We start from the raw sequence: 27,144 nt of genomic DNA, 5'->3' as shown, positions 1-27,144 counted from the left end.
GTAACGGCATTTAAACACAAACCAATTATCTAGGGCAGTGGTCCCCCCCCCACCCCCCTTCCTAGCCTCAGCTCAGGGGCTGCCGCGTTGCGGGGGAGAGGGCACATCCACTGCATTAGAAAGGTAAGACTACTGATATTAAAATATGAATTGTGTGCTTTTATTTGTAGAACAAAAAAAGTTAATTACCGTTTTTTTATATAGCGCTTTTAACCAAGTGCTTTACAATAGTTAGCTAACGGTACAAATAACATTTGGAAAGATCATTGAGTGGTCCACCGAGACCCTCAGCAATTTTCAAGTGGTCGGGGGGGGGGGGGGGAGTTTGAGAACCACTGATCTAGGGAGGTTATGAAATCTCCATTATTGCAGGTTTAGACGTGTTAGACAAACGCCTGTCAGTGATGGTCTAGGTAATACTTAGTCCTACCTCACTGCAGTGGACTAATGACCTATTGAGTTCCCTTCTAGTTCTAAGTTTGTTTTTTTCTTTTTTTTTTTTTTAATTCTAATTGGGATTCATGCTCAGTTGAACCAAGGAAACCCCTCGTCTCGCATTCATTTATAAGATGAATTTATCTCTCAAATGAAATCTAAATATAATTGTCTATAATTTTCAGAAATTCAGAAGGATGTTTTAGTATTGACAATATGAGACTTTACTTTCTATATATTATAGATACAACAGTTGTGTGGTTCTATAGTCTGATTTAGTGGTCTGTAACAGACTCCTACTAAACTTAAACACTTATTAGATTTAAGTTTGTCTTAATATGTGGAAACTGGTGGATTCCATAGGTTAATAGAATTTGAAGTAGTACAGTTAGCTTTAGCTCTGCTTTTGGCACCCTCTTTGTTGCAAACGTACAGCTATGGAACTGCAATACGTTACATCGGAACTGGCTCACTTGTGTCACTTCTGGATGATGGTGACACATGACTGAACCCTTTCTACTCACTGGCTTTTTCACTGCTCTTTTGTAGCATCTTACAGTAAAAGCTCTTTTATCCAGCACTTCACCAACTGGCAAGCTCTGTAAACCAGCATTTCTGATCTGCACTGAAAGTCAGGTTTATATTGCGATTGGTGCGGGGCCGGAACGGGGCTGGGTCATGGAAGGGGCTGCGGGGCATGCTCTGGGAGGAAGTTTGGGTCCGGGAGGGGGCATGGGGCAGGTGGTTGGGGTGTGTGTGTGGGGTTTGGGGTGCCAGATGCGCGTGGGAGCGCTCACCTCTGGCAGCCCCCCGCAAGCAGCTCTGCGTCCCTGCTGTTGCTGGCAGAGGCGCAGCCAGGCAGCTCTGCAGGCACGTTGCCCTTGCAGCTCCCAGCCAGTTGGCCAGGAACTGCGGCCAATGGGAGTTGCAGGGGGCGGCGCCTGCAGATGGAGGCAGTGTGCCTGCTTGCAGAGCTGAACCACCTGGCCGCGCCTCCGCTTGAAGCAGCAGGTACAGGGAGCTGCTTGCGGGGGGCCATCGGGGGGGGGGGTTCCCCCTGTCTAGCACCTTGTGCCCCGCAACCCCATCCTCCTCCCCGCACTCCAACCCCCTCCCTCTGAGTTAACCGGCATTTTTAATTTAGTGGCACCCCGTACCCCCAACTTGCTGGTTAAAAAAGCTTTTATTGTACTTTTGATTTAAATCAATTCTGTCTTGTTACAGTTGGAAAAATTACACCATTGCTCAGGGTAGCATCTATCTCTGTCTACCTTAGGTATCTGTATGGCCCTGTGTCTCAGTTCCCTAAGTGACATGTCCAAGGTCACGCAGGAAGTCTGGCAGATAAAGGACTCAAATCCACATCCTAGGCTAGTGCTCAAACAGCTGTTACTGTACAGTGCAAGAAATAACAGATACAGATTACCAAGAATGATATCACAGGTTTAACATGAAAGATTTTAACGTGATTTGATCAGTTAAATCAGTTGTAATTCTGTCCTCCTGTGTGTTGGCCTTCTTAAAAGACAAAATTAGCATATTTAACTGTTTGAGTTGCTTAAAGTGTAGTATTGGCATAGCTATAAAAGCTGGGTGTATTGATGGAGCTATGTGAGGATTGTCTTGGCACACTGTGTTGTGGTGCCTTTCATTTAAAACTCCATAGTTTTTTGAAGTGGGCTCAGAAGGGGTAAACATTCTTCTTTTGCTCTCCCATTAGTGGCCGTTCAGTGGCAATGTTCACATAAGGGCTTTTAAGCCCTTTGAATTTCCTTTGTAGTTTTTCTTCTCTTCGTGCATTTTTAATAGGAAGGGTCTGAAATTGATTTCCAGCTAAAATTTGTCTCTGGCAATCACTTTCTTACTATTTTTTTAAATTCTCTGTAGAATCTGGGAGAGGGGGCATTCTATGAATCTGTATGTGGGTGTGACATCACTGCATATATACTAAACAAAAACACCTTCGAATTTTTTTTCACAGCCATGTTTTGCATTAGGGTTGTTAAGTTCAAAACATTCTTGACATACAGCCACAAAATAAAGTGGTCTCCTAATGGTACATTTCCTTCTACTTCTCCACTTGCTGGCACAGTCCACTGTGCTCCACTGTCATTTACCACATCCTTAAATCAAAAGGAGTACTTGTGGCACCTCAGACTAACCAATTTATTTGAGCCCAAGCTTTCGTGAGCTATAGCTCACTTCATTGGATGCAGTGAGCTGTAGCTCACGTAAGCTTATGCTCAAATAAATTGGTTAGTCTCTGAGGTGCCACAAATACTCCTTTTCTTTTTGCGAATACAGACTAACACAGCTGCTACTCTGAAACCTATCCTTAAATCAATCTCCTAGGGATGCCTACATTCCATCACCACCTTTACCAAGCAACCCCCTTTAAAAGAAATCAAACAACAAGTATCCCCAACTAATAAGGTTGTTGGACTAATAACATATTAAGTTTGACAACCAAATGTCTTATGTCCATATTCATAAGAATGAGACTTAAAAAACATTTATGCAATTATCAGTAGTAACTGATGCAATAGAGCATCCATCTTGTGGTGGTACAATGCTTTGTCATGCTGGGGATTAGAGGTTGTGGTCAAAATTTCCTTGTCTTATAAGGGAGCAGGTGCTGGGAGGGTTGCTGAGATAGTGTACTTAGCCTTTGGTAGTGCAAGAGGGTGGCCTTCTCTTTATGGATTGGTATATGTCCCTCAGGCAGGATGTCTGACTGTTTTGATTCACTGGGAATAAGGGCCTATTCCCCTTATGCCACATCAGATGTGCTATTTGCAAAGGAGAAAAACATGGTTTTCTTTGAGCTTGGGCTACTGTGCTGTTTAGGATGAGCATTCTGATCTTGGAACAAAATGCGTTTGCAAGGGCAACTACAAAAATGCACAAAAACTTGCTCTAGGTCTGTATTTTCAATACTTAATCTCCAATGACAACCTAACGGAATTTCTTACTCTAACTGCTGTAAAGAACTGTAAAGATGCTAGTTACATCAGGACTATAAATTATAGCATGAGGTTTTCATCAGGGTAACGTATGTCTGTTCAGTGCCCTTAAATTAAATATAAGACTATAGTATAGTGGTTCTCAAAAGTTTTTTTTACTAAGGCTTTTTTTTTTTTTTTTTTTTTATACTAAAATCAACCACCATTTTGTCTTTGTGAATCCCCCATTACCCTTGCCCTACCCTTCTCAGCCCAGGTCTCCTGCTTGACTCTTCTCAGCCCTGTCCTCTCCTGCAGTCCTAGGTGGCTGTGATCGCTGCCTGGCTTCTGGTAAAATGAGTGGGATCTGGGTTGGCAACAGTAGCAGTGTGGAGTAAGTGTCCAGAATCAGTGAGTGGACAGTCAGCAGCCTGTCACATCTTGCTTGTACCTCAGAGGGGCTTGCTCTGCACTGCTGCCCAGATCCTGCTCCACATGCCATTCCTTGCTGTCCTGGGGAAGTGAGAGCATGGGTGGAGGAGTACTTCTGAGGCATATTTGACCCACTTAGACCCTACCTGTGTCCCACTGGTGGATTGGAACCCACCATTTGGGAAACGTTGGTATAGCATTTTGTTGAAGTATGCCACTTGCTGCATTCATGAAAGTGACTTCCCCCTAGAAGAAAAACATGAATGATCGTTTCCATGGTATAAAAGGGATCTATAATCTACACTGCAATCATTGCAATATGCCAAAAATAATAATGTCTGCAATGCATGTAGAGATTCTTCCTGTAAGACATATGAGTGATTCCTTGTTGAAAGCAGCATGGAATAAAATAGTTTTTAAATGACAATTAATTAATGGCAGGCCATGGATTAGAGGATGTCAAGGTTCCTCCCCCACTCTGAACTCTAGGGTACAGATGTGGGGACCTGCATGAAAAACCTCCTAAGCTTATCTCTACCAGCTTAGGTCAAAACTTCCCCAAGGTACAAAATATTCCACCCGTTGTCCTGGATTGGCCGCTACCACCACCAAACTAATACTGGTTACTGGGGAAGAGCTGTTTGGACGCGTCTTTCCCCCCAAAATACTTCCCAAAACCTTGCACCCCACTTCCTGGACAAGGTTTGGTAAAAAGCCTCACCAATTTGCCTAGGTGACTACAGACCCAGACCCTTGGATCTTAAGAACAATGAACAATCCTCCCAACACTTGCACCCCCCCTTTCCTGGGAAATGTTGGATAAAAAGCCTCACCAATTTGCATAGGTGACCACAGACCCAAACCCTTGGATCTGAGAACAATGAAAAAGCATTCAGTTTTCTTACAAGAAGACTTTTAATAAAAATAGAAGTAAATAGAAATAAAGAAATCCCCCCTGTAAAATCAGGATGGTAGATATCTTACAGGGTAATTAGATTCAAAAACATAGAGAACCCCTCTAGGCAAAACCTTAAGTTACAAAAAAGATACAAAGACAGAAATAGTTATTCTATTCAGCACAATTCTTTTCTCAGCCATTTAAAGAAATCATAATCTAACACATACCTAGCTAGATTGCTTACTAAAAGTTCTAAGACTCCATTCCTGGTCTATCCCTGGCAGAAAACAGCATATAGACAGACACACAGACCCTTTGTTTCTCTCCCTCCTCCCAGCTTTTGAAAGTATCTTGTCTCCTCATTGGTCATTTTGGTCAGGTGCCGCGAGGTTACCTTTAGCTTCTTAACCCTTTACAGGTGAGAGGAGCTTTCCCCTGGCCAGGAGGGATTTCAAATGGGTTTACCCTTCCCTTTATATTTATGACAGAGGAATTGGGAAAATATCTGCTGCGAATGTGAGAATACAGATTGCACACAGGAGATGCTGGGGTCAGATTACTCAAATAGTTTAAAATATGCTGTTCTAGCTAGTCACTCCCACATCTGGTCCTTGATAGAGATAAAAACAAGGAGTGGTGATTGCATTACAGAATCTCATCCTAAAGTACAGATATGTTTAAAACACTAAACATATGTCATCCTGTGATTCCACGTTGGACGTGAACAATGAAAATTTATTCCTCCACTCTGTCTCTCTTGCAAGTATGTTAAATGCATCTTTTTTGAAAGATGTTCTGAATAATAGGAGCTGACTAGAGAAATGTAAGATGACCTTTTAAAAAAAAACCAAAAAAAAAAAACAAACCCAAAAAACCCAAACATTATAATACAACATTACATATTATAACCCATTCGTCTTGTGGTAAGGGTTTCTAATAATTATTACTCCTAGGGGAATTCTGTGCGCACACAGAAAATGTCATCCGTCCCCGCCTCCGGCAGATTTCTTTGCTTCCTGAAGAAAGTGACATGGAAGCAAAGGGAAGCTGTGTGCAGGGTCGGGGGCAATACCCCCCAAACAGAGGAGAGATGGGGGGCACACGGCATCACATGCCACTGAGGCACCCCCATTCCTGCCAGCACAGAACTGCCCAGCTGTTGGAGCTTGCCAATGGGCTCTGCAGCAGGATGCTGGTTCCTAGTGCCAGTTGTGTTCCCTCTCTGTGAGGACAACAGTGAGTACCTGTGGTGGGAGAGATGGGGTAAAGGGGGTGGGGGAGGGAGAGGCAGTTGGGGAAGGAAGGAGGAGGGATGTGGGAGTGAGGGGAGGAGGATGGGACAGGGAACAATTTGGGGAGAGAAGGGGAGGGGATGCAGAAAAGAAGGGGACAGGGAAATCTGGATCAGGGGAGTGGGAGCCTGGCATGCGGCGTTTCCCCTCTGCTGCAGCTGGGGCTCCCCTGTTAAGCAGGCCCACTTAACCCCCACCCTGATGAGCCCCCTGCACCCAGACCCTCCCCTCCCACTGAGCCCAAACCACCTTCACCTGGACCTCCCTGCAGAGTCCCATTGCTTCTGCATCCGGAATACCCCCCATAAGACTCTATGTATCCATATCCCGCACTGAGCCACTCCATGCCAAGATTGCCCCACACAGGACCCTCTTACCCCATGCCTGGATTTCCTCCACCCCCAACCCCTCCACACTTAAATTCTACTAGATTGAGCCTGCCTGCCCACACCTAGTGCACCTGGCATGGAGGGGTAGGGCCGGTCCTTAGGCTGCACCAAACCCTGACACAGCACAATGGCCAAGTCCCTGTCCCGGGGGAGCTGCAGTCCCACCTCCATGCAGCCAGTGGCCTGTGCTCCCCACTGCCGTACTGGAGCCTCCACATTCATTTATTGATAAATTAAAATTGGCAGAATTTTAAAATATTGTGTGCAGAATTCTTATTTTTTTTATGCAACATTCCCTTGGGAGTAAATTATGGACTACTGTTGTCAGCATTTGCAACAGATTTGTTTAGCTGCAGTTCTGTGTATAGAATTTCCTTTCAATTGTGTTTGGGAGTGCTCCTTTAAAAAAATTTAGCTCAGATGGAGGAGAGAGGTCCTAAAGATATGCAAAAATATTATGATCAGGTGGAAACAGCATTGAAATCTCCTGGTAACTGGATGCATTTATAAATGAGGTTAATGCAAGTACTGAGTGTTAGATGCTGCTTTGTATTTAACATGCTTTTTTATTAACTTTAATTGTAAGATGCATTTTCAATTTAAAACTTTTCATATTTGTTTAAATCATCCATTTAACACATTTTGTATAATTCCATGTTTAATATAGAGCATGCTTTTATTTAACACTTTTTAAATATGTGAGATATCTGTAGACTTTTCCAAACTAAGTTTTATACACTGACGTGGAATATTTAACAGTCATATCCTATCAATAGTTTTTGGAGACCAGAATCTATAAATAAACTATCTTAGGCTATGTCTACACTGCATATTACTCCAATATAACTTACGTCTCTCAGAGGTATGAATAATACACACCCTGAGTGATGTAAATTATAGCGACCTAAGCGCCGATGTGGAGAGCGCTATGTCGGGGAAAGCTTCTCTTGCGGAGGCAGGAGTTATTAAGCTGATGGGAGAGCTCTCTCCTGTTGGCTTCAAGAGTCTTCACCAGAAACGCTGTAGTATAGGGATAGCCTTACTGAAGGGAGTACTAGGTACAATAGTGCTATTTAAAGTACCATGGAATCTTTAGTTATCACTATATAAAAATGGAACTGTTTACTCTGAGGTCTGACCTTATGTATAATTTGTCATATATGCTGCTTCTGATGGTGTAGATTACTTTTTACACATGACCAACACTGCTATAGTGACAAAAAATTTGGAAAGAATCTATTTCATTCTCTCAGTCTCGTACATTAGCATTAACTAAACTCCCAGTGAGTAATCTTCCTTTTTTAATTAGGACCATGCTGGTGCTTCTGTGCAGAAGCAGATGTGATAACAATTAAAGGACAGCAGGGTTGTAGGAGAAGACCTTTGTGAAAACCAAGGGAGTGATGTAAAAAGTGGGAAAGCTTGGAAAATAAGGTACTGTGACATGTGCCTCAATACTTACATTTATTTGGCATGCATGCATAGGTTCTTATTTTTTATTTAATTTTTTTTGTGACAAGGGCTAAGACTGGGTATTGATGGTGAAATATGACTAAGAAGGGTTGGTAAGCCAGTCTATTAACTGTTTGTTTGGTCCTGAGGACTGGCAGACAGGCAGCATATCAAAAAATATTTTGATGGATGGAATCTTCTGGAACTGCAGCAACTAGAAATAGAAGTGAATGGCTTTTGGATGATTGAAATTCAGAGAACAAGAGCATGCCAGAAGTAGTGAAACATTAATAACAGACACCTAATAAATTATGTAGATTTGGGGAAAGCCAAAAAAAAATTTATATGGAAAATTTGTTTATTAAACATGAACATGGAAAAACTGTTAAAGCTGAGTGCAGGTTCTGTTCAGTGTATGTGACATGTAGATAGAATGGAGAAACATGAATTCTTGTGATGTGTTCAGTGATGTGTCTGTCTACTGGCAAAGATTTATTGCAGTCAAATGGCAAGAAAGGGAAAACTGTTTTGCAGCAAAATTCTTCCTTCTCTGCACTCTCCTTCTGTTTCGTCTTTGGCAGCATCATCACAAAGCATGGAGTTGTATGCTGAGGGCAGTAATATGGGTGACAATGAAAGTGGTGCTAGTTCTATTTCTTCATCTTCTGATAAGTTTAGCATTGAAAACTTACTCCTGGGAAGTCTTCTGATCTTCAAGTTGGAATTAACAAGTTTTTTCGGCGAGAATATCCTTTGACCAGAAGAACCAACTTGACCATATATTTGCCAGAGGTATTTATGCCAGCAATACACCATTTCATATAGTTGAAAATCTTTTAAGCTAGAAATTGTTGTAAATTACATCCAATTTATAAAGTACTGAGTAGGAAATGGCTTACAGAAACTCTTCCGAATGCCAAAGCAGATTATGTGAAAGAGAGAGGATTGACGTTCATATTGCACAAGCTGTATCTGGTGTCTGATGGATGTAGCAGTATTCACAATGAGGGTACCATCAACTTCATGAGAACTTCACAACTAGTGCTTTACTTATTCTGATGCACAATTGAGGATTAGCACATAGCCCAATAAATTGGTGACCAGTTGAAAAATATAATCAATGAATTGGTTCCCAGAAGGTTATTTCCGTTAACTGACAATGTGGCTAATATGAAAGCTGCTTGGGCTTTGTTGATAATTGAGTATCCAAACCCTATGACGGATGTGCTGTCCTTACAACGTGGCTTCTCATTGGTGATGTTGAAGATCTGACCGTTCTCTGTGACATGACACAAGTGAAGAGCAGTGTGAAATTTTTCAGAAACACGCTGAAAAATGGTACTTGTTTAATTTAGTACAACATTCAGTTTTACCCATCTTGAGTAACCCATCTAGCACAACAAGGCTATCTGCTGTTAAATGCCTCAAAGAATTTCAGATATGCAAGAAGACTCTTCAGTCGGCCCTCGGTTGAAGAAGTGGTGGGGTCATATCTCCCTTCATCTCTTGGCCTAAACTGTAGCTCAGTCCATTCAGAATATGGAAAATAGTAGTTCTACATTGTATGAAGCCAAAAACAGGTTCCTGAATATTAAGAAACGTATTTGTGTAGTGGACTGTGAAAAGAACAGTCCACTTACAAAATCTGAAGAGAAAAAGATTATAGACAAAATATCATTGAAAAATCAGGTGGTCATTCCTGCACATAATACTGCCTACCTTCTTGATCCATGCTTCTAGGGCAAACCCTTTCTGAAGACTAATGTAATTCAACTTGTGACCTCTTAATGGCTGTTTGAAATGTTCAAAGGATATCCAAATGAATGAACAAACAGTGCTGATGGAGGTAGAAAATCTATAAAGCAAGAAGTGGCCCGTTCAGTTGCAAAGCAATGTGGAGTGCAGTCCCAGCAGTTAAATCAAAACACCTTGCTCCTTCATTGTGATGGAAAGGGGTGTCCTCCTTGCACTCTCGCTATGGTGGCAGAAATTTTTTAACAAGTCCACGTACTGCTGCATGTGTAGAATGAAATTGGTCAGTTCAGGGAATCGTCCATTTGAAAACCAGGAATAGACGGAAGACCTTCACTGCTGGGAAGCTGGTGACTGTGAATCACAATTTAAGATTACAGAAGAAAATGGCATCTGAAAAGATGACTCAGTAATCACGAGACAAAGAGGAAGAAGGAGACGCTGATGAATTTGACGACAAAGATGTAAACGTAGCAGTTGAAGCTGGTAAAGAAAAATAACAAAAAGCAAGATGCTTGTAGAGTTGGCCACCTACTTAGCATAAGTGCATTTAAAAATGACTGTTTCTTGCATAATTGCTGTGTTTAATTTTTCTTTTGTAACTGTTCAGTCTTGAAGTCCATTCACATTTAAATGCTAACCTGTAAAATTAATTATTCTTTAATTTTCTAGAGCTTCATTTCATTGTTTTTCATTGTTCTAGTTAAAATAATTCAGTTCAGTAATTTGCTTTTGTAATTAAGCAAAAATACCTAAGGCTAGGGCTACTGGAGACCACCAAGTCTTACTTTTTTTGTGACTGTTCTAATTTGTGCTTAAAATATTTCTGTTTTTTGACAACTGGTCAATAATTAGCCAAATGTTATCTTTGGACCAGTCTTGGGTTTTATGGACTGCAGGAGATTCTTGTAGCAATGGTAACCAAAACGAAGGGCAGAAATGCTACTCTAATCACAGAAGTAGATGAGTTTGCTGTGTTAATATGGTATTTGCACGTGAATAGAGCTGAAGTGACTCGCTCTCTGTAGGTCTATAGATAAATGTGTACACTTGAACATATTTCCCATTTTTTTTCCCTGTTGTAATGTGTGTCCAACCATACAAGCCCAAGATTCATACTTGCCCATGTCAGCTGGACCTCAAACATTTGGAATGGCTTGACTGTACACTTGCTTTCCCTCAGATTGGTCGTCTCAGCAAATAGTGTAAAAAGATAGAGCAATATTTATCCCTTTTTCTTTCCCAGATACCAACTTGAATTATTTCCAACGAGGAAGTAAAGTGAGAGTGTCTTTTTGTGAAACTAGAAGGCTGGAACTGGGGGCTGTTGTAGTGTATAAAGTGTCCTGCATCCCTGCTTTCTCTTCTTTAAAGCATAACATGTTTTCTGATAACTTCCACTCTTTTGTAAAGACTGCCCGGTCACTTTCTTGAAACAACTGGGTATATCATACTTGGTGAAGCACATGAGAATGATTTAGCAGGGGCTGCAGGTTTGTAGAAATTTTGGTGGTGCCCAGAGCCCGCCCCCCCCAACTCTGCTCCCCACCTGCCTAAGGCTCTGGGAGTGAGTTTGGGTGGGGGGGGGAGGAGGTCTGGGGTGCAGGCCCTGGGCTGGTGCAGGAGGGGTGCAGGGTGCAGGCTCTGGGAGGGAGTTTGGGTGCAGAAGGTGTGAGAGGTTGGCTCTGGGAGGGAGTTTGGGTGGGGAAGGAGGCCTGGGGTACAGGCTCTGGGATGGAGTTTGGGTGCTGGGTGCAGGCTTTGGGGTGGGAGTGCAAGAGGGGGTGAGGGGTGCAGGCTCTGGGATCGAGTTTGGGTGTAGGCTCTGGGCAGGGGGTCAGGGTACAGGCTCTGGGAGGGGGTGAGGGGTGCAGTGCTTACCTGGGGCTCCTAGGCAGAGCAGGCCAGGGGGCCTCCGCATGCTGCTACCCCCAGGCGCTGCCCCTGCAGCTTCCTATGGGGTGCTTAGGGCGGGAGCAGCGCATGTAGACACAGACCCACCTCAGCCAAGAGCCACAGGGAGGGGCTGGCAGCCATATGGAGCGAGCAGGCAGGAAGCCACTCAGCTCCACTACGCTGCTGGTGGTGGGTGGGGGCCCTGCGCCATTTTAAGTTGCCCAGTTGGGAGTGCCCAGGAGCGTAAGGTGGGGCTGAGGGAGAGACCGGGCCTCAAACATTGTTGGAGCCGGGCCCCGGGGCAGGAATATTCCTGATGCCCAGGCACCACGGGCCCATAGAACTCGCCACCCATGTGGTTTAGTACAGGGGTTCTCAAACTTCATTGCACCGCAACCCCTTCTGACAAAAAAAAATACTACACAACCCCAGGAGGAGGGACCTAAGCCCGCCCAAGCCCCACTGCCCCAGTGTGTGTGTGGGGCTCAAAACCAAAGCCCAAGGGCTTCAGCCCCAAGCAGGGGGCCTGTAACCTGAGCCACGACCCACAGTTTGAGAACCACTGGTTTAGTATATTTGGTGAAGCTATTCACTTTATGGTAACACATATGGTTAAATTGATCCTCTAATCCCTAATACCATCTGAACTTACTTTGGGGCCTGTGCAGCCAAAATGTGGGATGCAATGATCATTCCAGGGAGCTGTGAATATTTCACTTCATCACAATTAGGATTAGTTCTCAGAGTGGAGAAACTCCCTTAACACTAGAAATATTTTGAGTTTGATGTAATTGGGTATGGAATTAAACTGTAAATTGTTTACTTCTCTTGGTAAGATTCAGGTTGATGTTTTGCAGCAAAATAAGACCAGCAGGCGTTTTGAAATGTGGGTGCCTCCCAAATCCATAGTTAGGCATCTCAACCCCAAATTGCTAAAGTAATCTCGTCCTTACAGGAGAGAGGTCTAACAGGAAAAAAAAATCCTTCGGAACTTCTGATTTATCATCCACTGAATTGTTTGCTTTTTATCAATCATCTTTTCCAGTGTGGTCAAAAGGAAATAATATTTTTTCTTTATAAGGGGAACTATTATTGAGTTTACAGTCTATAATACTTAACTGGGGTCACTTGCTTTTGTAAAAAACATGTTTAAAGGGAGCCTGAGTCGGGCTTCGTGAACACCAATGTTAAAGTTTGTTATTATTTGTTTTTGGTATTTATTATCTAACCTATATTAGTAGAAATATCAGTCACTCCCTTTTTATACCAAACTAGTAATAATGAAATATCTACGTCTTGGCTAACGTGTTAAATGTTCTGTTTAATTTTTTCCATCTATCCCCAAAATGGGAATTACTACAAGCACAAATATATAATATAAAAAACCAAAACCCTTGAGTAACTTTCATTCCACCCAAAACCTCTCCACCTGCAAATAAATACATAAATCTAATAGCTCCTTCAAGCAAGACAGAATTTATCCCTCAAGCTGGATTGACACCTCATATCTTGAGTCGGTCCTTCAAGATTGTTGCATAGTTAATAAAGTTGAACAAAAGGGGCCACAAGCTCCTAGGAGTAGCTTCTCAAGGAGTACTTAGAAGCTTATATTATGCTCCTTACTTCTGAATCACTTCCTCAGTGGGCAGGTGTCCTTTGCAGCTGGAACTGTAACAGCAAAAACACTAGATTAATGTTGACAAAACCTTGTTGCTACAAACCAAAACCTCATCCAGAGCTTCACACTGAACTACTGTTGTCCAACATCATTTTTTTTAGATTGGTCTCTGTATTAGTATAAATTATTGCATCGGATGCAAGAGTGCAGTGTAGCTAAAGCAAAAGGCATTTTAACCCTCTTGCATATCCAGTGCATACATTACGTCAGAAGGCTCCAGTTAAAATGATTGTTCCCTATTTGCAAAACCATAACTGTTTTTAAACATGATCTCTATAATATTACCGGCAGAGTTTGTAGCATGTCTGTTACTAAGGTTGCCGGACGCTTCCCATTATAAGATCCTGTTTTCAATTTTTTGTAACTATGGCAGCATTTAACTGTTTGGGCTGGAATTTTCTATGTCAGGAGACTGTCTAAGGCTGATCTTTTTTTGAAATTTCAGCCATTTTGGAGGGGAAAGTGTAATTTTATGTTAAAATTTCTGGTGGTGATATCTTTCAGCAGCTCTAGTACACCCATGCTTTGGTGCAAGGACTTTACATTTGGTGGGATGGGGGTGGGAGCAGGGGTGTAGCCTTTGTTAGGAATGCGTTGTTGGCTGTTTTCATGAAAATTTGGCCAAATTATAAGCCTTTGAAAAATTGTGATTTACGCATGCTCCGTATAGGTTCATTTTAGCAGCTAAATTCTCAGATTCTGTTGGCACTGAGCATGTTCTACTTTGGAGCTCAATGAAACTTTCCATTGGAGCTGTGCTGGATCTTGGTCTGGGCACTAGAACTGAAAGTAAGGTGCCTCTCTTGTGGTCTCATATTTCCCCCACTGGTGCACAGGAAGTGTGAAGGAAGAAGCTGCCTGGATTTGAATGCAGAGGGAATAAGGCAGACATGGGGATGGAGGGTGGACTAAATCGGAGCAAAGACAAGGTGGGCAGGGAGACTGGCAGGTAGAGATGGAAGCTGAAATTGACTAGGCAAAATGATTGGGACTGAGGATTAGTGGTAGGGTTGGGGAGAGGTCAAAGATCTGACAAAAAGCAAGACTGGGAAAGGAGCAGGGAGGGCAAGGACTGGGAGAAGAGGCTGAGGTGTGGGGGGGAAAGAAGATTGGATGAGTCGCTGAGGGAGGGACGCTTGGACTGTAGGAAAAAAAGTTATGTAACAAAAACCTATCATAATTAACAAAGAGGCAAAATTAAGGTTGCACAAGCAAATATGGGGATTGACTTTGCAGGCTCAACATTCCTTTAATGTAGTGTAGTATATTTAATATACAGTACCATTCAGGGTTCACTAGGTTGGTTGGCTGTAGTTTCACTGCATATCTTCCCAAGCCCAGCTCTTTAAACCATATTTTAATTTAAATTGTTTTTTAGCTTATTGGAAATATAGAAGTGGTATTACGTTTTGATTTTTCAGAATACTGACAAACATTTCTTCTACTTCTTTAGGCGAGGTTTAAATCCACCCCACAGGGTTAAATCTATCTCCATGACCACATTCACGCAACAGGAAATAGAATTTCTGCAGAAACATGGGAATGAAGTAAGTGCTTATTTATTGTAGAATACCTAATGTTTGGTGAATGACTTAATTTGTTCCAATATTTGATTTTAAGAATTTCTCTAGAGAACATACAAGTGCTGCAGCCCAAAAGTAGACTGAAGAATTCCATCTTCTGAATGGACATTTTAAAAAAGAGAATTTCTTTCAGTTACCATGGGAAAACATTGTGATTTTGATCAATTAATGCACTATTCACTAACCAGGAGAGACCTGGGGTCATACAGCTGGAACCTTTACCCTTCTTTTTAGGTGTCCATTTCCCCTCCCTTGGCTTGGAGAAAGTCTAGTCAGGTGCTTGAAGTATGTCAGTCCGTTATGCTGCAACTCCTATTACCTTCTGCTGTGTGTTCCTGAGAGATGCAGTATGCACTCTTATTTTCCTGCCCTGTAAGCTCCATCCATGGAGCCTGAAGGCATCACCAGTGTCTGAAGACAAAGAATATTAAACAGAATAAATCTGTTGCATGCTCTTATATCTATCGTGCACATGGCAAAAAGTCAGTAAAAACAGGTCAGTAAAATCAGTTCTTAAAGCCCTGGAGGGGAGGAAGGGTAGCAGAAGGAAAGGGGGCAGAGAACTTATTGGAGCCCACAGTGGAAGTATTACAGCATTATGGATTAGAGCAGTGGTCACCAACTGGTCGAACGCAATCGTCTGGCCGATCCTGAAGACTCTCCCAGGTTGATCGTGATCTCCGGCTGGTGATGTAGTGGGGCTGCTGCTAAGGCAGGCTCCCTGCCTGCCCTGGCCCCATGCTGCTCCCGAAAGCAGCCTGTAGGCCCCTGCAGAGGGGCAGGGGTCTTTGCGCTGCTTCTTCCTGCAGTCACTCCCCCCGCAGCTCCCATTGACCGAGAACGGTGAACTGTGGCCAATGGGAGCTCCAGAGGCAGTGCCTGCAGAGGGGCAGCACACAGAGCCAGTTCCCCCACCCCCCCTCTCCCGGGGCCACAGGGGTGCATTGGCCCCTTCCAGGAGTGGTGTGGGTCAGGGGCCTGGCAGGGAGCCTGCCTTAGCCTTGCTGCGCTGCCGGCCAGGAGCCACCCGAGGTAAGTGCCACCCGGCAGAAGCCCGCATCCCACCTCCCTGCCCCAACCTCAGCCTGGAGCCCTCTTCCGCACCCCATTCTCCTGCCCCAGACTCATCCTGGAACCAGCCCCCTTCTGCATTCTGAACCCCTTGGCCCAAACACAGAGCCCACACCCCCTCCTGAACCCGAACTCCCTGCCCCAGCCCAGTGAAACTGAGTGAGGGTGGAGAGAGGGTGTTGGAGTGAGCAGGGCGGGGCTTTGGGGAAGGGGCAGGGTAGATCCTGTGTTGCACTTAAATTCAAAAAGTGATCTTGTGCATAAAAAGGTTGGAGACCACTGGATTAGAGACTACTTACTTATGCTTTAAGAGAATGTTGACAAGGCAAGTCACTAAAAATGATTAGGGCTATCAAAAAATTAAAAAAAAAATTGATTAATCTCACTGTTAGTAATAGAATATCAATTGAAGTTTGTTATATTTTTGGATGTTTTTCTGCATTTTTCAAATATATTGATTTCAATTACAGCACAGAATGCGAAGTGTACAGTGCTCACTTTATATTTATTACAAACATTTGCACTGTCAAAAGGATAAACAAAAGAAATAGGATTTTTCAGTTCACCTCATACAAGTACTGTAATCTCTTTATTGTGAAAGTGCAATTTACAAATGTAGGGGTTTTTTGTTACATAATTGCACTCAAAACCAAAACAGCGTAAAACTTCAGAGCCTACAGGTCCACTCAGTCCTCCTCCTTGTTCAGCCACTAGCTGAGACAAACAAGTTTGTTTACGTTCACAGGAGATAATGCTCCCTGCTTCTTATTTACAATGACACCTGAAATTGAGAACAGGCATTCACCTGACACTTTTGTAACTGGTGTTGCAAGGTGTTTATGTGCCAGATATGCTAAACATTCGTGTGCCCCTTCATGCTTCGGGCACCATTTGAGAAGACATGCTTCCATGCTGATGACAGGTTCTGCTTGATAACGATCCAAAACAGTGCGGACTGACACATGTCCAGTTTCATCATCTGAGTCAGGTGCCACCAACAGAAGGTTGATTTTCTTTTTTGGTGGTTCAGGTTCTGTAGTTTCTGCATTGTAATGTTGCCCTTTTAAGACTTCTGACAGCATATTCCACATCTTTATTCCTCTGAGATTTTGGAAGGTACCTCAGATTCTTAAACGTTGGGATGAGTGCTGTAGCTATCTTTAGAAATCTCACATTGGTACCTTCTTTGCATTTTGTTAAATCTGCAGTGAAAGTGTCCTTAAAATGAACAACATGTGCTCGGTCATCATCCAAGACTGCTATAATTGCTATGAAATATATGGCAGAATACGGTAAAAGGGAGCAGGGGACACACAATTCTCCCCCAAGGAGTTCAATCACAAATTTAATTAACACTTTTTTTAAATGAGATCATCAGCATGGAAGCATGTAGGTAAGCATGAAGCTTATAGGCGCTGAAGTTTTACTTTGTTTTGAGTGCAGTTGGTTTTTTTTTTTTAAAAAAATTACATTTATAAGTTGCACTTTCACCATAAAGAGATTGCACTACAGTATGGTAGGCGAATGGGGGGGCGGGAAGGATAGCTCAGTGGTTTTGAGCATTGGCCTGCTCAACCCAGGGTTGTGAGTTCAATCCTTGAGGGGACCATTTAGGGATCTGAGGCAAAACTTGGGGATTGGCCCTACTTTGAGCAGGGGGTTGGACTAGATGGCCTCTTGAGGTCCAACCCTGATATTCTAGGATTCTGTGATACTTCTATTAAGTGAATTGAAAAATACTATTTCTTCTGTTTATCACTTTTACAGTGCAAATATTTGTAATAAATATAAAGTGAGCATTATACACTTTGTATTCTGAGCTGTAATTGAAATCAATATATTTGATGTAGAAAAACATATTTACAACACATTTCAGTTGGTATTCTATTATTGTTTAACAGTGCAATTAAAACTTATTAATCGTGATTAATTTTTTGTTAATCGCATGAGTTAGCTGACTGACAGCCCTACAAATGATCATCCTTTATAACAAAGTATAAGCATGTTCTTTGATGACAATCTGGTTCAGCTTTAAGAATGAAAGTAGGAAAATCTTTTTTAAAAAGCTGCTTTTTTTGTGGTGATACATAGCACTTTCTGAAGAGTTTGACTAGCAATCATTTCTAGATCGACTTGAACAAAATCTGAAGTTATTAGTCTAATGATCTAATTGTTTGGCTCGTAACTGTTTAAAATCAAACATTTAAATCAGAATAGTGTTGCAGTTTCACAAATCTTCAAGTCAGGGCTTGAATACGTTATAAAATATTGTAGCTTTGTGTTGGTTTGGGGGTGTAGCTGGGGCTCTGAATGTTCTGATCACAGTGTAAAACTCTGATCATGGAATTTGCTACAGATACCACCCTCTTGTTCATAGCATTATATTCTAGAATCAAAGTTTAATTTAAAATATTACGATTGCCAAGAAAGCTTTTCATTGGTCTATATTCTGTTCACACTTTCAGTGTCTTCAAAAGTTTGCAACAGTGGCTAAGAGGTGCAAATAACTGCTCTTTTACTATATGAAGATAACTGTAGCAGAAATCAGAGTAGCAGCCGTGTTAGTTTGTATTCGCAAAAAGAAAAAGGAGTACTTGTGGCACCTTAGAGACTAACCAATTTATTTGAGCATAAGCTTTCGTGAGCTACAGCTAAGTTCATCGGATGCATTCAGTGGAAAATACCACTGAATGCATCTGATGAAGTGAGCTGTAGCTCACGAAAGCTTATGCTCAAATAAATTTTAGTCTCTAAGGTGCCACAAGTACTCCTTTTCTTATAGCAGAAATATGCAGCTAATATTTCACCCATAATACTAAACTCCGTTTTAAGGTGCCAAAACCATCAAACCCCACTGTCTCTTTTAATTGCTTCTGTGTTGCATTTGTATTATCAGTCCAAAGATCTTCAGTATGTTGAAAATTAAATGGGACAACATAGGCGGCTTGAGTTTAATATCAAAACAAGTAACATGGGGATCACTGTGCTAACTGTATTGTTCCCTTTTCAAAATGCTGCTTTGACTTAAACAAAGCTGCTCCAGAAACCAGAGGGCCTCACTGGGTAAATTGGTTTCAGGTTGCCTTAGAGACACAGTAGCTTGTCCTTAGCAGTGTAGTATCAACAAGAGTAGATATCTTTAGTATAAGTTAAGTAAACTTAGATGAAGTATAAATGTTGATTACAGAGCATCTCTCGGATAGTGCTTTAATGTTTTAGTCAAAAAAAAAAAAAAAAGAATGGAACAATTAAAATATGCTTGATTTGTTAAAATAAGCATTTTTTTTCTGTTGTCCTCTTGAGATATAAAATAGTCCAGAATGTATCTGATTTCTGGAGAAAATTGGAGTATCCCAATGAAACGCTTACTTTATTGGCCTAATTTGCTGCACAAAGTAGCACATTTTATGTACATCTTGAAAGCAGAAATAAGAAATAATATCATTTCGTAGGAAAACTGTTGGACAGTTTTTTATATCAATGCTGTTGCTTTGCAGGCCTCTTTAACAAAATTGATTAGAAGTTGGCTGTCTAAGATTTTAGATATCTAATTTTAAACACTCCATTCCAAAAAACTTTCCCAGTTCTACCTGTTTAAAAAAATACTTGCCCTGATTTCCAGTAATCTGTCTTTTGGCACTTTATCTTAAATTTTGACCTTTGTAGCTGAACAATGATTCTTTTCAATTTTGTCAATCAAAAATTCATTTAAAAAATTTTTTTAAAGGAAATGCCTGACCTGTAACAATGTCTAGTGATTTAAGGTGGCCTTGTCTAGCTCTTTAGAAGGCCAAATCCATGAGTAATCCATCCTAACTTGTGACTTAGACGTGAAACAGTTGGGTGCATTTTCAGTGGCATGTTGTAAAAATTTAACTCACTCAAGTTGTTAGCTTTGCTTGTACGTGGGATGGAAAGGTAGTGTTGGACAGAAAATAATGCATATTGAGACGAAAAAAGAGAAGGCTGGTCTTGACTAACAAGTATTGAATTGTTTAAAAGCTAATAAAACAAGCATGAATGTTTGTTTGTAGCATGTACGCACAGTCCATTGAAAATTAATTTGGATTGTTGCCTAACTATGTTTGTCATTCCAATTGTAATTGGTGGTAGACATTTTGACTGCCTACAGCACACACCAATCACAGCTGCAACGATTGGTTATTTTTTTGTTCTTCTCTCACCACTTGTATCTGGCAAGAAATGTAATGCCATATTTAACATGATTGGCTCCTTAATCTTCATTTTAGACTAGTTCACTTTATTATGTGGTAATTAATGTATATGAGCTCCTAATTCCAAGGGCTGGTCTACACTGCCAAGCTTTTTTGCCAAAAGGCAGCTTTTGGTGATGAAATAGCAGAGGTGTACACATTGCAAAGCCACTTTTTGTGATGAAACTAGTCAGTTGCAGCGCTGTTAAAACAAAACCTCGATGAGAGTCAAGGCTTTTTGTGCCAAGGCTTTATCGCTGTAGTGTCAGTGTAGACACCATGCTTAATTTTAGCGCTGTTATTGGCCACCAGAAGGTGTCCCACAATGCCCATCCTGACCACTTTGAGCATTTTCAACTCCGCAGCCCTGCCCCCACATAAACCACCTTCCACCACTCCCCCTTTAAAGCCTCGGGAATTTTGAAATTCCCCTTTCTGTTTGCTCAGCATGGAGAGCTCACATCGCATCCTCCCACGTGGCTATGGCGTCTCCGCGCAGCAAACTATCTCACTCTTGGACAACTGGAGCTACTGGATCTGATAAGTGTTTGGGGAGAGGAGGCTGTCTAGTCCCAGCTTTGCTCTAGCCATAGGAATTTCGATACCTTTTGCCAGCTTGTGTGCAGCTTGTGCGAAAAGGGATCTGAGTGGGACACACTGCAGTACAGAGCAAAGGTGAAGAAGCTGAGGAACGCATCCCACGAGGCAAGGGAGGCAAACTTTCTTTCCAGTACTGTTCCCCAGACTTGCCATTTTTATAAGGCGTTGGATGCTATCCTAGAGGGCAACCCCACCTCCACCGCCAAGAGCACTGTGGATACTTCAGCATGTCTGAAGCTAGTAGAAAATGTACCTAACCCAGAGGAGGAAGTCCATTAATGACGAGGTGGAGGCTGAAGAAGATGTGAAGCCCATGGCAGAGTTGCCTGGTGGTGCATCCAGTCGGAGCTGCTCTCTATTCTAGAGGTGTCTAGCCAGTCTCAGCAGTTGCTCTCTGGCGAGCCAGAACAAGGAGAGGAGAGGGCAGAGAAATATACAAGGCTGGCTGTGTTTCTGTGTGCTGGGCACTTCCCTGCACAGCGAGGCAGTACAACGAAACAGGGAGTTGATGCACTCCAAGATTTCACAAGAATATTCCAGAGAGATCTCTAGGAAACTGTCCTGGAGGTACTCAGCAATCCTCTGCCAGAGGTTACTTGGCAGAGCTGCTTTGTTCCTTCCCCCATTGAGAGATGCTTTCCTGTGCCACTCTGCAATTACTTGGGCGGGGCTAAAGGCTGCACACAGGCAAGCAGCATAGGGATTGGGGCAAAAGCCACAAGTATGTAGCAGATGCACCCTTGCTTCCCCTCAGGAGTGAGATCTTCCCTAGTGACCCCACCTGTGGAAAGTGGTGGGAAAATTTAGAGTGTTGCCCCCTATAAGTGCCCCACAACCCTTTCACATTGCTTTTCAACGATGAAGAATGCCCCTGCCCTTGGGTTCACTCACCATACTTGGGGTGTTCTCCTGCACATGTGCTTGCCTAAGGTCACAGAGAAGCTAAGTATGTTACCAGCTGTGTATTTTAATGTAGTATTTCAATGCTCTGTGTGTAGTTGACAATAGTACTTCTGTTTGTTGTTAATTATGCCTCTCCAGACATGACCTTGAGAAGTCCTCCCAACAGCAGCAGAGCATCTGCGCCAGATAAAATGCCCAAGACGAAGCAAGGAAGATATATTCTGGGAGGTGCTGCTTCAGAGGCAGAAAAGACTGAATGCAAGAAATGGAGGGAAAGTGACAAGCAGGAAAGAAAGTAAAATGATGTGTACAATAGGGATGCTACGGAGAGGGTGATAAAAGTTTTGGAGCATCAAACTGACATGCTCCAGTCTCTTGTAACAGTCCAGACTGAGCAGATGCGTGTGCGCTCTCCCCTTTAGCACATTCAGAACTCTTTCTCATGTGCTCCACAAACTCCCCCTGCACATTCCTTTCCGCTTTCTGGCACTTCGTGCTTTCCTCTACACTCCACCCCCACAGACAGCTTTTCAAACAAAAGCTGGACTTACGCTAGCTTAGTCATTCCTGCCCCCAGTACCTTCTCCCCTACCAAAAATCTGTGTGTGCGTATGGTGGTGTGGTTTATTTGGCAATAAAAGCAAAGTTCTTTGAATTGTAAGCACTTTTTATTTATTTCCATGCAAGTTACAATAGCAGATGACACCTGCAAATCAACAGGCACTTTTTATCAATTCCTTATATTAAATCCTAGGCCTTAACAATCACAACTGCTTCGTAGTATACCAAATTTAATTAGCCATTACAGTCCCACGCATAGCAACAAACATTACTGGTTTTTATCTTCAAAGTGTTGCCTTAAGGCATCTCTGATTCTCATTGCCCCACATTGCACTCCTTTAATAGCCTGGGTATCTGGCTGCTCAAAATCAACAGCCAAGTGTTCTGCCTCGGCAGTCCACCGCTGAGTAAACTTTTTACCCTTCCTTTCACAAATATTATGCAGTGTGCAACATGCCGCTATAACGGGTGGGCAAACGTTTTGGCCCAAGGCCCACAGTGGGGTGCGAAATTGTATGGAGGGCCGGGTAGGGAAGGCTGTGCCTCCCCAAACAGCCTGGTCCCCGCCCCCATCTGACCCCTCCCACTTCCCACCCACTGACTTACTGTCCCCTTCAGAACCCCTGACCCATCCAGCCCTAACCTCTGCCCCATCCAACCGCTCCCTGTCCCCTGACTGGCCCCCTTACCCTGCCGCTCAGAGCAGCGTGACTGGCAGCCCTGCTGCCCAACTGGAGACAGGCACCCTGCCGTGTTGCCCTGCAGGAGTGAACAGCCTTGCTGCCCAGAGTGCTGCTCACGCGGAGGCTTGGCTGTAGGGGAAGGGGAATAGCCGGGGAGGGGCTGGGGGCTAGCCTCCCTGGCGGAGAGCTCGGGGGCTGGGCAGGATGGTCCCGTGGGCCATAGTTTGCCCACCTCTGCGCTGTTACCATGGGAGTATTTTCCTCATTAAGGTCTAATCTTCCATGTAGGAATCGCCAGCATGCCTTTAATCAGCCAAACACATTCAATGGTCATTCTGCACCTAATCAGCCTGTTGAACTGCTCCTTACTACTGTCTAGGTTTCCCATGTACGGCTTCATGAGACATGGCATTAAGGGGTATGCAGGGTCTCCCAGCATCAGTATGGGCATTTCAGCTTCCCCTCACAGTGATCTTCTGGTCTGAAAAGAGAGTCCCTGCTTGCAGCTTTCTGTACAGGCCAGTGTTCCTAAAGATACAGGCATCATGCACCTTTCTAATCCACCCTGCATTGATGTCCGTGAAATGCCCAGAGTGATCCACAAACGCTTGCAGAAACATGGAGAAGTACCCCTTCTGATTGATGTACTCCGTTGCAAGGTGGTCTGGTGCCAGAATTGGAATATGCCTGCTATCTGTCACCCCTCTACAGTTAGGGAATCCCATTGCTGCGAAGCCATCCACAATTTCACTCATGTTGCCAGGAGTCATGATCTTTCACAGTAGGTGCGATTTAATGGCCTTGCACACTTGTGTTAACACAGCACTGACAGTCGATTTCCCTACTCCAAATTGGTTCGCGACTGACCGGTAGCAGTCTGGAGTTGCCAGCTTCCACACTGCAATTGCCACACGCTTCTCTGCCAACAGGGCAGCTCTCATTTGGGTGTCCTTGCACCGCAGGGCTGGGGCAAGCTCTGCACACGGTTCCAGGAAGCTTTCAATATCCAGAAGTTCTGCAGCTGCTGCTTATCATCCCAGATCTGCATAATGGTACGATCCAACCATTCTGTGCTAGTTTCCTGAGCCCAAAGCCATGTTCCATTGTGTTCACCTCCTCTGTGAATGCCAAAAGCAATCCCGTGTTGCTGCTTTCCATGTCGGACAGTGTCCGGCAACTGTGACTGCTGTTGCCTTCATAACTTCAAGAATAACTCCACTACTATTGTGTTATGTGCTAGTGATAACTAGCAGAGCAGTGGAAATTAGTGCAGGATCCATTCTTGCAGGTAGATGTGGTGGAGCAAGCAGAAAACAAGGGATGTTGAAAAATGCCATGAACTGAAGATAGAAGCACTTGCCCTGCTTTCCGTCCAAGCATTCCATCATGGGATATTGAGCCCGGACCCATGATGCCCCGTGATCCCCCTCTACCTTCCAACAAGACCTAGCGGCAGAAGTGGTGGGAGCTGCACTGTGGGATAACTACCCGCATTATGCTGTTCTCATTGCTGATGCAAGTGCTGCAAGCGTGAACATACTATGCTGCCCGTGGAAGACAATATGAACACACACGAGCGATTTTCTTTAAGTGCTTTTTTTATCAGCAACCAAACTTTCAGCAAAGAAGCTCTGCCAGTGTAGACATAGCCTAAGTAATAATTATTTGTGCACCATAAAGGACTAGATTAAATACTCACTGGGAGAACTGAGTATATTATTTCAGCTTTCCTGGGGCATTATATTGAGTAGTAAACTTGTTGCTGCATAACCCAGATTCATTATCACTAACTGAAACAAACACATTAAGAAGCACAATGTATCTGAATTTTTATTAGGCCTCTTTATATATCCCCTTTTCTTCACTCATTCCAAGCCCCCTCTTCTGTTCTGTTAATTGCTGGGAAATACTGCATGAAAGGAATCTGTCAGTGTGCTCATACTTTAGTCCCTAAGTGTTAAGATCACTTTGTGTGCTCTCTATTACCACCTTGGAGTACGGTGATTTTTGTATTGTTTTGTTTTTGTGTCTGTCCCATCCCATCCCCCTCGCAAAAAATCCCACCCCACTTACTCGTGAACTAGAGCAAGCATATAACCATCCACATAAAGAAGTTTGTTTGTAGCATCCTCATTTATGACAGGTTTCAGAGTAACAGCCGTGTTAGTCTGTATTCGCAAAAAGAAAAGGAGTACTTGTGGCACCTTAGAGACTAACCAATTTATTTGAGCATGAGCTTTCGTGAGCCACAGTGAGCTGTGGCTCACGAAAGCTCATGCTCAAATAAATTGGTTAGTCTCTAAGGTGCCACAAGTACTCCTATCCTCATTTATGCGTCTGATGGCTTTCATTCTCCATCTGCCACATGTTTACATATTAAATTTGTTAATACTTTAAAACATTTGGTGGCATCATGCAGAAAGTCCAAAGACTACCAAAGTACACACTTGCTTTTCTCCATTTCATACTAAAAAGACAAACAAACCCTACAGAGTGCTATTGAGAGACCTATCAAGCATTCTTTCATGTAGTTTATAGAATAGACTTCTCTAGTAATAGAATTACTAGAATAGACTTCCTCCGATATCAAACTTTATCAAACGACTAGGACTACAGATATTCTTCTAGAGCTCAATGGTCATTCATTTTGACTCCTGATTTTTCATAATTACAGCAGCAAACAACGGTGCTCCATGGTGTCGGAAAGGAATTGGGCATCTAGTACCTACAGTCTGGAAGAATATTTCCCAGTTGACTGGTTGTTGTACAATAGTCTAGTCCGGGGTGGGCAACCTTTCTGGCCTGAGGGCCACATCAGGTTTCCAAAATTGTATGGAGGGCCGGTTAGGTGAGGCTGTCTCTCCCCAAACAGCCAGGCATGGCCCGGCCCCTCCCCCCCCCCCCCCCCCCCGCTCTCGTTCCCCTGACTGCCCCCGGACCCTCTGTCCCTTCCAACCCCCTCCCTCCTCCTTGACTGCCTCCCCCTGGAACCCCTACCCTATCCAACCGCCCCTTTTCCCTGACCACCCTCAGACCTGTTGCCCCTGCCTCCTGTCCGACACCCCCCCACCCCTGGCTTCTCGCTCCCTGATGGCTCCCTCAGGACTCCTGCCCCATCCAACCTCCCTGTCCCCTGACGCCCCCCCCCCCCCCCGGGACTCCTGTCCCGTCCACCACTAACTGCCCCTTGCCAACCCATCCAATCCCCCTGTTCCCTGCCCTCTTCCTGCCCCGACCCCATCCACACCCCGAACTCACCTGCCCTCTTTCCAACCCCCCCACCTCCTTACCATGCTGCCTGGAGCACCGGTGGCTGGTGGCGCTACAGCTGTGCCGCCCAGAGCACTGGGTCAGGCCACAGCTCTGCAACTGTGCTGCCCGGCTGCCCAGAGCGTTGCGCTGGTGGCATGGCATGCTGAGGCTGCGGGGGAGGGGGAACAGCAGGGGAGGGGCCGGGGACTAGCCTCCCAAGCAGGCGCTTTTCCCCTGGACCAGGCAGGAGGGTCCTGTGAGCCGGATGTGGCCCGCGGGCCGTAATTTGCTCACCTCTGGTCTAGTCTATGGAGAGGGAAAGGGTTCTGCGTCTTCCTCTGAAAGTTCTCATCACTAGCTGCCGTAGAACAGAATACTGGACTAGGTGATCACTGGTTTGGGCCAAAGTTACTAAGGGTCAAATGAATTTTGGGAGCGTGTCATACGTTAGTCACATTACACATCAACTAATATTTTTCACATCTTACTCTTTACCATACAGTTCATAAGTTACGCACATGTTGTGGGGGAAAATGCTTTTTCTCTAATTTATTGGATGCCTTTTGCTCATATATTATGAATTTGACCTCTGTGTTACTATAGCATGTTCTGGGCCTGTAGCATTAATTTCAAGTTTTACTTGGTTTTAAGTGTCTCTGCGAAACGTATGAAGACCGCTTTTCAAGCGCTGACTACAATGTTTGAAACAGCCGTTATTAAGATGGAATCTCTGCCAGTTTTGCTAGAGGCCTTATGAAAGTCATGAGTTACTCAGTCACTGGCATAAGTGGTAGAAGTTATGCCTTCTGTGAATGTAGTCTCTGAATTTCCTTGGATGTCATTCTGTTCTCTTGCAGTTGCTGAGGTTAAAAGGTATAGGTATACCTGGTATAGGTGGAAGAGCTTGCAACTTCCACGTTTAACTAAAATTAAAAGAAAGTAATAAAATTTTGTGGATTTAGGTTGTAAATAAGTAGCTATTAATTCAAATCATTGGGATACTATAGTTATTGGGGCAGGTCAAAATTTTTATGTTGAAATTACTTTTGATGGAAAACTGGGTTCTTGACTAAATGAGTTGTTGTTTTTTTGTGGAAAGTGTCTGCTTTCT

The 27,144-nt window shown here is 43.5% G+C and overlaps 1 protein-coding gene across 10 annotated transcripts in view; it reads left to right on the top strand.

The window, feature by feature from the left end:
- Positions 1 to 27,144, top strand: part of AGFG1 (ArfGAP with FG repeats 1) — a 69,078-nt gene that overhangs the window by 3,615 nt on the left and 38,319 nt on the right. For all 10 annotated transcript variants that reach the window (XM_077827334.1, XM_077827338.1, XM_077827337.1 and 7 more), the window contains exon 2: positions 14,620 to 14,713. In XM_077827334.1, coding sequence (XP_077683460.1) covers positions 14,620 to 14,713 — 94 coding nt within the window. The remainder of the gene's footprint in view (positions 1 to 14,619; positions 14,714 to 27,144) is intronic.

Source organism: Eretmochelys imbricata, chromosome 9 (assembly GCF_965152235.1).
Source record: "Eretmochelys imbricata isolate rEreImb1 chromosome 9, rEreImb1.hap1, whole genome shotgun sequence".
Classification (NCBI taxonomy): Eukaryota; Metazoa; Chordata; order Testudines; family Cheloniidae; genus Eretmochelys; species Eretmochelys imbricata.
Note: the sequence above shows the minus strand (reverse complement) of the source record. Positions and strands in the feature narration are given on the sequence as shown.